At 38.4% G+C, this 14,008-nt stretch overlaps 1 protein-coding gene across 2 annotated transcripts in view; it reads left to right on the top strand.

Moving 5' to 3' along the window:
* Positions 1–14,008, top strand: part of ARB2A (ARB2 cotranscriptional regulator A) — a 483,367-nt gene that overhangs the window by 316,985 nt on the left and 152,374 nt on the right. For both annotated transcript variants that reach the window (XM_062211883.1, XM_062211884.1), the window contains 2 exons: positions 2,689–2,805; positions 9,674–9,758. In XM_062211883.1, the coding sequence (XP_062067867.1) occupies positions 2,689–2,805; positions 9,674–9,758 (202 nt within the window). The remainder of the gene's footprint in view (positions 1–2,688; positions 2,806–9,673; positions 9,759–14,008) is intronic.

The following is a 14,008-nucleotide window of genomic DNA, read 5'->3' on the forward strand; positions in this document are numbered from 1 at the left end:
GTCTAACACCTCTGTCCAGTTTATAGAATTTTAACCTCCATCAAGATGGCATGTACCAATGCCATCTCACTAGTCAAAGTGATCAGTTTCAGTTCACAGTTGATCATAATGAAAGGATTAAGAGTCAAAGGGATCATATAAACAAGACTAGTGTCTGCTAATACTAACTGAAAGAATTAAAAAGGAGAGAACAACTCAACATGGGAAGTGGGATACACAGCACACTCATAGAATGGCAGATATCCTAAACAGCACTCTGGCCTCAGAATCAGCCCTTAAGACATTTGGATCTGGCTGAAGAGCCCATGAGAGTATTATAGGCATGGAAAGCCAAGACACTCTGGCAAAAAAAAAAAAAATATGACAACAACAAACCTCAATGAAAGATCTCTGTGAGTGAGATCCCAGTGGAAAGAATGGGCCATCAAAGAAGGAGGTACCTTTCTCTGAAGGGAGGACAGAACTTCCACTTTGACTATGACTTTGTCTAAATATGATCAGAGTTGGAAAACTCAAAAGGCTTCCATAGCCTTGGCAACTCATGACAAGAGCCTAAGGTGATTACTGACACCATAAATAAGAGTGTCAATTGTTAAGTCAGCAACAGGAGTCACTGTGCACTTACTCCCCATATAGGATCTCTGTCCTTAATGTGTTGTACAATGTGAATTAATGCTATAACTAGTACTCAAACAGTACTTCACACTTTGTGTTTCTGTGTGGGTGCAAACTGTTGAAATCTTTACTTAATATATACTAAATCGTTCTTCTGTATATAAAGAGAATTGAAAATGAATCTTGATGTGAATGGAATGGGAGAGAGAGCAGGAGATGGGAGGGTTGCGGGTGGGAGGGAAGCTATGGGGGGAAAAGCCACTGTAATCCAAAAGCTGTACTTTAGAAATTTATATTTATTAAATAAAAGTTAAAAATAAATAAATAAATCCTTTAAAAAAGAATTTAAACTCCAGATTTGATTCTTTTGCTTTAACTCCTCCACCTATTAATTCCTTAAAATTATCTCATTTTTTAAATGACTCTAACATCATTTTAAATAAATCTGCATATTTAACAACCACCGCAAAACTCAAGTCAAATATTTTAAAAGACAGACATATTCTTAGAATATTGAGAAAACATGTTTTTATTTTGTAACTTTAGCAACAATTGCTCTAGATCTCTTAAAATGTTACCACATGAAATATAAGAGTAAGGACATACAATTTCTTCATAAGCCAGGTGGATTGACTATTGTAGAATTTTTTTTTTTATCTGATGCCACCAGTGTGATCCAGTGAGAATCTGGCTTTAAAATAAAATGTAGAAGAAAGTAGCTTGCTAGTTAATTAATGTGATGCATCAAATTAGAGTCTTATTTTGTGTTTTTAAAAATATTTTTGGTATTGCAAGCTATATTTTTCAGAAATATTCTGATGTTGATAACCAACGTTGATTCTTCAGACTTCCACGTTACATAATCAGAAAACCTAGGACATAAATATTTAAGGTGTGGATATACCACTGAGGCAGCATCCACGGTGAATTAGATACCCATTATATCGTGTTCATTGAGAGGGGATATACATATGCAGCAGTGAAAGGAATGTAAAGGTGGGAGAGATGTTGTTAGCTGTTAGTCCACAATATGGACAGGCACTGTTTGTTATCAGATGCAAGAAAGACTTGCAGTGTTCTCTGAACTTTTCAGTGTTATTCAGAATTCGTCCATTTTATTATGTTTTTGATAGACAATTTATAGAAATTAATAGCAAAGTATAGAAAAATTGCTCTTTTTCTTCAATAAAAAAGATATTTGCTAGAAAGAGGAATGGCATTCCCATGAAATTGAAATCTGTATATTATATTATATTATATTTCAACTATAATTTTTATTAAACTTTCCTACATTTGTTGTGCCAAACTATGGTTACTAGTATTAGTAGGATTCAAACCTTTTTTTGATTCTTTTGATGGAGAACTTTTTTTAGTTTCTTTATCTGGCAAGACCACTGATGAGTTCCCAGTATCTTCAAGCTAGGCTGTTTTTTTAAAATCTTAACAGCCATTTAACTTTTTAAACCTAAAATTTTATAGACATTAAAATGTAATAGTTTGCCACATAAAGAAATATCTTAGGAAGGAAAATGGTATTGAGCGGCTTTGAAACAGAAGATCTTTGTGGGCATTTAAAATACCAAGAAATTGCAAGGTTCTGGTGAAGAGCAGGCTAGTTAAATTGGAGAAGTCAAAGCAAGATACCCCTTTTGTATTGATGTGCCATCTACTGAAAATTAGTAGACATTAGTCCTAAGTAGCTAACGGTGAGCCTCTGGTACGGACTTCCCTGAAGCACTGCAATAGGAAGAGGTAGAAGAAACTTATAAAAGAAACCCTCAGGGATTCCCCTTGTGATCCCTTTAATCCTTGAATTGTCAGACCACATGGAAAATAACAGAGCTGTGTAGTTCTGAGACTTAAGTGATATTATCTTTTTAGAAGAAAATACCAGGCCTTTTTATATCTCTGGAAAAGAAGAGGTTATGTGTTCAGTATAGAGAAGAGTGACCTTCAGTCAGATATATGTATAAGTTTTCATTTTTAACATATTGCTATTATTTATGAGTAAGTAGGTTGCACCTGTAGGAAAAAAAATTATAAACAATGTTTTATTTACTTTCCTTAAAACAGATGATTCAACGAGAAGCAGATGTGAAAAGCAAGGTAACTGCAGTGGCATTGACAGACTCTGTTCACAATGTGTGGCATCAAGAAGCTGGCAAAACCGTTCGAGAATGGATGAGAGAGGTGAGACTTGGCTTCTTTCAGTGCTGAGATGAATGAGCGTGAACCTTTATATCTTGAGCCTCCACCAATTTGTATCACCTCTCCCCTCTACCTTTCTTTCTCAAGGTAGAAGATTGAAAGGGAGTAAAAAAAAAACTAGATGTGTTTAAAATAAGCATAGAAAACCCTTCAAAAGAATGAATACTTTGTGAAAGCACACCCAACCCCCATGGCTTTCTGTAGAATACTATGTACATGTACAGGATTCGTTAGGAACCTTGGAGATCCTCACTCCTGATGTTTAGTGTATCCGTCAGCTATTTACATTGGTGCTTCTTAATCAGAAGAAAGAAGCTTGAAGTACACCCGTCTTGTCCTTCTCTCCTTGACAGGTGTCAGGATGCACCACTCTTCAGTGGATTGGCTCACTACTGCCAGTAGAGGGAGATGAAATTAAAAAGCTGAATTAGGACCGAGCCAGAGCCTTGAGCTAGGAGAAACCAGGAGCTGGCTGAGGTCCAGCGTCAGGCTAAAGCTTCTTTCCACACCTCCTAAAGACTGGTAAACCTGGAAGCTCACAAAGCTCACTGGACTGCTCCCAGCAGTTTTGTTTTTAACTCTCAGACCATTATTTCTCTTCTTCCTATTACAGACACCTGGCTGAAGTACATATATTTCATATATATATATATATATATATAGAGAGAGAGAGAGAGAGAGAGAGAGAGAGATGTTTACTTTTGCATATATTTTTACTTTTACATCATATATATTAATTTTTTTGATATTACAAGCAACTGACATCAGCTACCCTATGCTATAATAATTATTTAGTCCGATCGTTTGCTTCCATTTATGTGAATGAGCTGGTTGACTTTCCTAGTTTTCTCTCAGTGTTTGTTAATACAAGATCCACATGTCCCTTCAGCTGACCACTCACCATAGGATTGGGTAGAGGGTCAATTCTCATTGTGCACTGTAAGGACCAGAGAGTTTGTGTTGTAAGAGAAGCTTGAGTAAATAGGCGGATCCAACTATGTAACCCCACAGTAGTGTTATAATATCACCAATCTTTGTCACTCTTGCTGCTGTTCTGGTCCTCATAATACCATAAAAGTAGAAAGCTGGATTTTTAAATCTGTTCTAACATGCTGGCTGCTTTTCCTATTTTGCCTTCCACAGTGTAGCTGCATTCTTAGTTGCTTTTTCCAAAGTTCTCAACTTCTTCAAAAGGAAATTTTGTGTATGTCTGACTATGTTTTTAAATGCTATTTATGTGTCCAACTGGATACTTACACAGCTCCCAGCATTATCTAAGTAGTAGGATCACTCAATGAGCTGTTAGTAACTTTTGTCGTGTGCTTACTACTATGGAATTTTGTACTTGGCCCAAATTAGAAACACCCATGTTCATCATTTAAATTTTTTTGACAGGCAGAGTTAGACAGTGAGAGAGAGAGAGACAGAGAGAGAAAGGTCTTCCTTTTACCGTTGGTTTACGCCCCGAGTGGCCACTACGGCCTGCGCATTGCGGCTGGCGCACCGTGCCGATCCAAAGCCAGGAGCCAGGTGCTTCCTCCCGGTCTCCCATGCGGGTGCAGGGCCCAAGGACTTGGGCCATCCTCCACTGCACTCCCGGGCCACAGCAGAGAGCTGGACTGGAAGAGGAGCAGCTGGGACAGAATCCGGCGCCCCGACCAGGACTAGAACCCGGGGTGCTGATGCCAGAGGCGGAGGATTAGCCTAGTGAGCCGCAGCGCTAGCCTCATCATTTTCTTAACTGGGAGTTTTTCATGTGAATTTCATCTCAGGTGTGATAAATATAACAAAATTTATTTATATTTGCTTTTTAAATATCTCTAAGGTTGGATTTGGTGTCTCCTTCAAAAATCAGTGCACATTACTCTGCATTTTTCATTTAATGAAGACATGCAACAGCCAAACTTAATTTAATCAAAGCCTCCATTTATTCCTCCGCAAGCATTGCTTTTATGAAATTTGTAAGATTTTATAAATGTCCTGGTTCTTGAGTAGTTCTGTCAGTTCCATCCATTATGCCTTAGGAAAGCAGCATGAAGAGTTTTGTATTCTGACTTAAGCAAATTGAAACCCCAGCTCAATCCCTTTTACCTAGCTGTTTAGTTTTAGGCAAGTTATTTAATCTCTTTGAGATTCAGTTTTCTCATCTGTAAAATATAAAACCCATCTGGCAAACATGATTGGGAAATAACATATGTAAAGAAATAGCACAGTTGTTGGCACTTGAAACAAGTTCTGTAAATTACACCTTTTTCTAGTGTTACCTTCTCCCTGATATACATGAACTATAAGCTCCTTTTTCTTTTATGAATTAGTTGCATATTGAGAATATCTTCCAAAAAGGAAGAATGACATACTGGAAATAATTTAGAAGAAGCAGAACTAAGTTTTGATGACTCTGGCTTAGTCACTCTCTAAGTACATCAATAATTAAGGATATAACATTTATCAGCTCCGTTGCTAAGACTTTTTGTCTTGACCAGCGATTCCATCTTTGGGGGCCTGTGTCATAACTGTGAGTTAGAAACAATGAAATAATTTGTATTGCATCTTCTTCATGAACTACCATAAGAATTAATTATGTGATGATCAAGAAGAATCCTCGAAGAGCCAATTGTACTACATAAAAAATGAGATGTGTTACTATAGGAAAATGAGATATATTGCTGTAATATCCCAGAGACAAACATTATCAGATTATTTTGATGGAGCTTTGAAACTATCCCTGCTCAGAGCTCTTCCTCAAAATGAGAACAAAAAGGGAGGGTGTAATAGCCCACGTCAGACGCCCTAAGAATCCAACCGTGTGTGTGACCTGTAGTCAAGATTTTAGTGTGGTGTGGCAAAAGAGGAGTCCAGTGTTTCCTCACACTTGGGATGGAACTCCAGCCCTTTCCTTCTTGTTTTTTAGTCCCGACCCACTCTGCAAGTCTCCCTGAAATAACCAAGCAAGCAGGTCTGGATTACAAGAAACAGAAAGGGTTGTGTCCAGGAGCATGGGTGTTGGAAGAAGGGTGTGGATGGATAAACTTTGTGTCCCTCAGCCTCTCACTTCTCTGCCACCTCCTCCTCTTGCTTCATTTGGAATCAAAAAACTAAAATAGTTTGTAAATATCCCTCCCAAGAAAAACACCACAGGGATGAAGGTCGAAGGGGCCACTTTTGGCAATTACTGAAAGTGAAACCTACTTCCAACTGAAAGACTAAGTGTGGGCACTAAGAAAGCCTCATGAGGAGAGTACAAAGTGACTGAAAGCTGCTACCAAGAGGCACTCCTTCCCTCAAGCTCCAGGTCTGTCGGGGCCTAGCAGGCAAATACGGTGTCCTGACTTACAATCCTGGCCTCTCAGTGTCCCCAGCCCAGCCAGATGCTAGATTCTTCATGAGCAATTGGAACTCTTTCTATCACCGTTCAGCTCACAGTGTAGGCCCTAGAAATGCACCTGGTCCCCATCTTCATAGCTGTGCTTGTTTGAGGGCATACAGCCTTCCATGGGAACCATCAACATCTATGGCAATGATTTCTAACTCAGACACACTAAAAATGAATAGAAGACTAGGCTCAATCAGAGCAGCAAGCAGCTCCAAATACCTCCCAACACCCTGCATAGCAATAGCTACTACCTACTTTCCTTTTCAGTATATTAAACTAAGCTCTAACCTTTTTATTTAAAAAAATTAATTCATTTTCGATCTACCCTGAAAACCTGTCAGCCCCTTGGTTTACATGTCAGAGGTAGGTGCTCAGCACTGTGGCCTCTGGGCCCTTTTAATCTATATCATTAGCTCCCAACTTGGATTTAACAAAGAGGAAAATTTACAACCCCAGGAATCTATGGTCGTAATCTCAGAATAAAAAGACATTTTGGCTGAAGACATTCAGCTTTAAGAAATGCTCACCACATTGCCAGTTAGTTTTTCTTTTGCCTTCAGAATCTGAGAAACACTGATTATGTGGATCTGTCCCAATCTGCTGGCCCTGCCCCAGGGCTTCTTTTTCTGTGCAGGTTGCATGGTGATAGAGAGAGCCGCAGGGCAGACTCGAGCCTGGCACTGCTGGCACCTCTGGTCCAAGTGCCTTGTTCCTACTCTAGACACCACAGAATAAGTGCTCAGGGCCTGTCAATGCACTCCTTTCATGCTTTGAATTTCAGAAAGGCTTTCCTCCTGGTCTGCCTGTGTCCCCTCATGGGACACTTCAGTACTGTTCTTCTCAACTGATGAACTTGAGTAGGCTACAAATTGGGGCATTGAAAAAGAGGATAGATAAGGATTAGAAAGACTGTGAGGGAGATTTGTTTTCTACACCACAGAAGCATCTCAGAATTGGGAGTTAGATTTGGTAAGATGGACTTTCATCAGACTGAATTCATTTGTAATGGCTGTATGCCTTACATTCCTTATATTTTCCAGTTTGTTTGTGTTATCTTACTCATTGTGCTTTATTCTATTACAAACAGCTTCAGACTTCTGTCCTTGTCTCTATTTTTCCCATGTGATAAAAATGCCTCATGCACATGGCACCTCCACACACACTTGCATACACACGTTCTTCAAAACTATAGTACCAAACCTTTGCAGTCCTACACAGGTTCTTATCATTCCACAGAACTTTGGAGCATATTCACTTTCACTGTAGAGTGTTTAACTTACATCTGATTTTTATGAGAGAGCAAAGCCTTAAACATCTGGCCTAGATAAAAACTGAAATTTCAAAATCATAAAATGTCAACCTATATTTTGCTTTAAGTGTTTGAGTTAAGGTGACCTGTAAAAAATGGCCCAAAGTTCATTTTTTTCAGCTTTTTAAAGTCAATAATAAGTTAAAAAATGATTAATCAACTGCTTATTATAATATGCCATCACTTTTATTAATACTCAAAAATCCTGTAAGACATGGTTTTACATATGTGAAGTGTAGGTGAGCAGTATTAAGACTGACATAGCACCTGGGTAATAGCCGACTTTCATCAGATGTGGAGGTTACTAGGAGGATGAATAATAATTAAAATATATACCTAATCGCTGCCTGTCTGTTGGCAGTGCTAATTGCTGTCATTGAAAAGACTGAATTGTTTAAGAAAAAGATAGAGAAAGAGAAAGTCATTCTTCATTGAAGCTATCTCCCTGTATCATTGGGAGCCTATTTTTAGTACCTATAGAAGTCATGATTTTTGAATTTATTAAGGGCTGTGATGAATGATAAAACAAATCATCCATTTACATATCTTGACACTGCTTTGGAGAATACTTATTTCTTACAAGCAAGTGTCACATTGTATATAAAAGCTGGCTAATTGTGTGCTAATCTTCCGCATTATCTAGAACTCTCTGATGTGTATTCTATCAATGGTAATATTAATTTTACTTATTTCAAATGTATGAAGTATCTTCTAAAACCCGGTTTCCTTTATAATTTCTACTCTCTCACATTGTATGATTTTGCATTCAGCTGCTAATTAAGATTAGGAGTGCATATTATAGAATATGTATCCACTTTAAACCCGTGAGCTTTTGTTACATGTGGAAAATACTAATATTTTAGCCATTTTAAATGTAAAAAGAACGAAAGCATTTAAGAACATTACTCGATGTTGTGTTTGTTTTCATGTTTTTTTCCCCCTACTCAGTTCAATAGTTTCATTGATCCACTGTTTCTTACAAAAATCTGCCATGCTTTGTGAACTTCACTTTCTAATCTCATACAGCAACCCTTCCTTTATGTTATTTCTGCTCTCCCTGGTCCCACAACAGTAGGGTTGCCTTGACAAATCTATTCAAAAGCCATTCCTCGGCCTTTATTGGTGGGGACTGGGGCCTTTGAAATTCTCTCCTCACTGCAACACAGCTGACATCTTCTTCCAGACAGAATGAATTAAGGAAATACAATAAGACACTTGATCTACCAGTCAAGGATCTTTCCATAGTGAGGACGGATTCCATGGTGCATAACCAGGGCAGCAAGCATCTAAAAATACACAATACATGCTTGTTTATCAGAATAGCAATCACCGATTTTTCCAACATGATTGATGGGATGATTTCTTTTAAAATAAAATCTGTCTGGAAATTCATTGTGTATGTGTGTCTTTGTGTGTCTGTGTGTGCTAAGAAGTTTTTTTAAAAAATCATGTGACGTTAATCACATTTTTTAAGCCACACTCCAACCACAGCCTTAAAATATATTAAAGGGATGTAGACTGTTTTTACTTCATTCGCCTGAATTGTAAATCATCAAACCTTAGAAATTGATCTTTAATATTGAAGGCTTTGTGTCCTCAGACATACAGTTACAATTCACCAGGTTGTTTTCCTTTATAACTGTTTTCATACTGCCTCCATTGAAGCAAGTCAAATAAAAACTAAAAGAATATATGTGTATGGGCCAGATTTGAGGAATAAATACAACACACAATGTAGTTCTGTAATAGAGAGTGGAGTTTAGAAATTAACTATTCCTTCACATGTTCAAATAAATAACTTTTTCCACTCAAAAAAGTAAAAAATGGACACCTTTTTCCAGTTTTCCTTAACTATGTTGCCTTTGTTTATTTCTTGAAAGTATATACCTTCTCTTGAAAGTATATTGCATCGTGGTGCATAAAAGTTTATGTGCCATCTAAAGGTCAGCACAGATGTATGCTGAACTGAAAAAGATAAACTTTTGTTCAGAATCATGTTAATCTTGCATAATTACTAAGTGTTTACATAAGAAAAAAATCTAGGTGTACAGAAAATAAATTGAATATACTTGCAGTGGTTGATTTTATAGTGTAAATTAATCTCTAGCCTAAATATTTGGAATTACCATGAATTCTGTTTCTACAGTGTTGTCTTTGTTATATTACAGAACTGTTGTAATTGGGTCTCTAGCTCAGAACCATTGGATACCTCAGTGGAGTCCATGCTGCCGGACTGCCCCAGAGTTTCTGCAGGTATGTTTTTGATGCGAGTATATGGTTTGTTGTTTGTTTGTCATTTGGGTTTTTGTTGTTGCTGATATTTTAAGGCTGAAAATATGTTAAATGAAATGTAGATTCTATTTTTTGACTTGTTCTGCCTTCAGTTGTTGGGTGAATTATTGATAATGTACAGTATTAGTCCAATCTGCTACCAGAAATTTGTTTAGTTTAAAATGTTCACCAACAAACTCAGTGAGATGGACAGGTGAAACAATTCAGAGTTAATGCAGACAGTTGCTGTTGGAGCTTACGGAGGTGAGATATACATATATAAGTACCTGAAAGACTGAGTGGCCATATGCTGTTTCACTGGAAAGTTGTCTCTGATTGAGTTCCCACTCATCAAGGCTATTGTGTGGCCTAGAGTCTTTAGAAAAAAGTTTGGTCATGCAAAGATTTTAGTCAGTACTTGCGTGTTAAGATTTGGATTGTAGAAAGACAGTCAAGATGGCCTCATAAGAGTAAGGAGCAAGGAGCAAGGACGGGAATGGATCTGAAGATGTTCACAGGGAACAAAGGCATGACTGGCCTAACTATATGGGAAGGAAGGGAGTGAAGAGGTAGGTGCCTCACAAAGCAGTTGGGCTCCAGGAAGTTTATAGATGGTATTATTGATTTCCAGCCTATAGGGTTTTTACTAGAGTCTCTAGGTAAGAGAATAACATTTGTCTTTGTTTTCTGAGTTTGACTTCCACAGTTCCCAAACAATTTGGATAGTAATACAAAGTGAGCAAAGGGATCTGGTTATGATGAATAATCTAAAATAGGCTTCTTCTGGCTGTAGATTCTGGAGAATGAGCAGAAGTTTGGAACACAGGCTACTCCATGTAATGATCATGACAACTTAATCACTAAATAAAATTGCAAATATGTAAAGGAAATCATTCAGATTCTAGGTAAAGCATGCTTATTATAACTAGATGTCACTGTCATCAATATATAAATCTCAGCTGATCTGCACTATCATTATAGCTAAATTTTATAGGTTAGGTAAGGGTTCAGTCAGAGTTATAAACCCTCTAGGTGTAGATGATACAATATATATACATATATATGGGGATTGTGGGTGTGTGTAGAGATATACAATCAATTTTCATTATTACTGTAGTTATGTTCTGTGAAGTAGCTGAGGGCACTGAATTAGCAAATACTGATTAATTGCTCCTAGGGGAAATACAAGGTTAGGTTCCTGTGAGGCTCTGTACACATTCTTTGTCAACCAGTCCTTAACCTTGGTTTAATGTGCATTTTTATTTAAAGACATCTTACTTAATATGTGTGATTTATTCCCATTAAACTCTTGGCCAATGGCATTGCAGCTCATGACAGAATAAAGCTCACTGAACACATACATTTTCTCCATCAGACACATCATAGCCTTGTTGTGCTTGGGAATTCTTCAGCACTACATGTGGGGGCCATTTCAAACAGTGAAATTACCACAAAAGCATAAAATATGAAAAATATAGCAATAAGTAGTCTGTGCAAAGGATAACTGTTTTGTGATATGAGAGCTGAAACAAGAAAAGAGTATGGCCGTGCTTAACCTCAACTAAAAATGGTGACTCAAATTTTTTGCCATATTGCACATAGACTTATCTGTAAATGATGGCAAAAGTGCCACGAGTATTGATTGTGGGATTGCAAACAAATTTTGGTGAATAGGTGAACTCACCAATTTAGAATCAACAAATAAGAAAGACAGTCTGAGTGTCAGAAAGGATTTGTTGCTGGTATCTGATCAGAGGTGGTTAAGCAGTCTGCGTAACGATATTGACTTTATATCTCATGCTGGAGGGAGCTGGAGTCACAGAGCAGGCAGGTGCTAAGGGAAGATATTGTAAAGTGGCAGAGAGCTGGAATGATCTAGAACCCATAAGCAGGAGCTGGTGTTCATGAACAAGGGAATGGACTTTAGCCTGTGTCAGTTCTTACTGCTCTTTGATTTCTGTACATGTACTGTAGCAGCCTGTGCCCTGTCAGGGAGTTGAGCATACACACACCTGCTCCAGGAGTCAGAGATGCCAGAGCTCTGAAGATCCGGAGGAAGGTGGAGCAGATGCCATCTTAGCTGTTGCCTGCTGCCACAAAGTGATCCAGACAATGAGTGAAAACCTGTGCGATCCAGAAATGGCTTGCTGCTTCACTCTTTAAAAAAAAAATTTTTTTTGATCAAAAAACAAGACTTGTACATTTTTATAGGGTAGAGTGCAATTTTTCAACACTTGGACATAGCATAAGCCAATCCATTCAGCCAACCAGCCTTTTATTTCCTTATCTTGTCTTTCTGTTTGGAGCCTACCGGCTCCTCCCATCAGTTCCTTATACAGTAGGTAACACGTCACTGGGAACCATGTTGCACCACTGTTCTGTGGAACCCTAGCACTTGCTATTTTGAGCTGTGTAGTGGTACCTGTTACTCACCCTCCCTCAACTCCCACTCCTCTGCCCTCTCTAGTTTCTAGTAGTCACTGTCCTGAGTTCAGCAGGTCAACTTTTTTTTTTAACTTCTACATATTAAAGAGAACATGGAGTATTTGTCTTTCAGGGTCTAGCTTATTTCACTTAACATAGTAATCTCTAGTTCCATCTGTTTTGCTGCAAATGACCAAATTGCATTCTTTTTATGGCTGAGTAATATGCCAGTGTGTGTATATCCCACAGTTTCTTTATCCATTCATCCATCAGTGGACACTTAGGTTAACTCTTTATCTTGGCAATTCTGAATAGTGCTATAAGGAACATGAGGATGCAGCAATCTCTTTCATATGTTGATGTCGTTCCCTTGGCTTATATTCCTTGTCAGAGGACATTGGGTCATATGTGGTAGCTCTAGTATAAGTTTTTGATCAACCTGTATGGGTTCCTTACATAATGGCTATACTAATTCACATCTCTGACAGTAGCGTTTAAGGGTCCCTTGCCAACACTTGTTTTTTGATTTTTGTTCATATCCATTTGAACTGGAATGAAATGATATCTCATTGTGGTTTTGATTTCTGTTTTCATGATGACTAGTGACACTCAGCATTTTTTCCATGTTTGTTTGTTTGTTTGTTTGTTTCTGTAAGAAATGTCTGTTTAGATCCTTTTCCCACTTAATACTTGAAACCTCCAAATGTGGCACTGGTGTTGTGCCACACTGGGCTAAGCCACCACCTGTGATGCTGGTGCAGTTTGTGTCCCAGCTGCTCCACTTCCAGTCCAGCTCCCAGCTAATGGCCTGAGAAAAGAAGCAGAAAATGGCCCAAGTGCCTGGGCCTCTGCCACCCATGTGGGAGATCCGGATGAAACTCCTGGCTCCTGGCTTCAGCTTAGCCCCAGCCCTGGCCATTGCAAACACTTGGGGAGTGAACCAATGAATGGAAGACCTCTCTCAGCACACACACTCTCTCTCTTTCTCATGAATAAATCCTTTTTAAAAATGAAGTAGACCCCAACATGTACCCTGCAAAAAAATCCTTTTTGTATCATCCAAACAAGAAACATACAGGAGGGGTTGGTGATGTGGTAAGCAAGTAATGCCACCACTTGCAACACTGGCATCCCAATATGAGGGTCATTTCATATCCCAGCTGCTCTACTTCCAATCCAGCTCCCTGCTAATGGCCTGGGAAAGCAACGGAGGATGGCCCAAGTGGTTGGGCCCCTACACCCACATGGGAAACCCAGATGAAGCTCATGGCTCTTGGCTTCGGCCTGGCCCAACCTTGGCTGTTATAGCCATCTGGGAAGTAAATCAGCAGGTGGAAGACCTCTATATCTCTCTTTGTGTCTCCCACTCTCTGTAACTCTGAATTTCAAGTAAATAAATAAATCTTTAAAAAAGAAAGAAACATATAGGAAAAGGAATCCTGGGAAATATAATTCAATGTAGCCAAAATGACACATTAAAAAGCTGCCACAATCTACCCCTTGCCAAGTTGGCACTTGTTTAGATCTTGAAACAGATTTAATCTCCCAATAAAGTCATGTGTCTCCTAACATGATACAGCTGTCCCATGTCCAACTGAACACATACTTATCCTTTCCCCAGAAAAAAGTGCAAAGTCCCTTTATTGTTCTTGGCAGAGTTTCATTCTTCTCACCTTTGATATCTTGTAATTTAAATACTGAAAGATAGAATTAATTGCTATTGACGTATCTTGCATTAGATGATAAGCGTATAAGAGATAAGATAAAAAAAAGTATACACACACAAACTCTTCATATCACAACAGAGA

Source organism: Lepus europaeus, chromosome 15 (genome assembly GCF_033115175.1).
Source record: "Lepus europaeus isolate LE1 chromosome 15, mLepTim1.pri, whole genome shotgun sequence".
Lineage (NCBI taxonomy): Eukaryota > Metazoa > Chordata > Mammalia > Lagomorpha > Leporidae > Lepus > Lepus europaeus.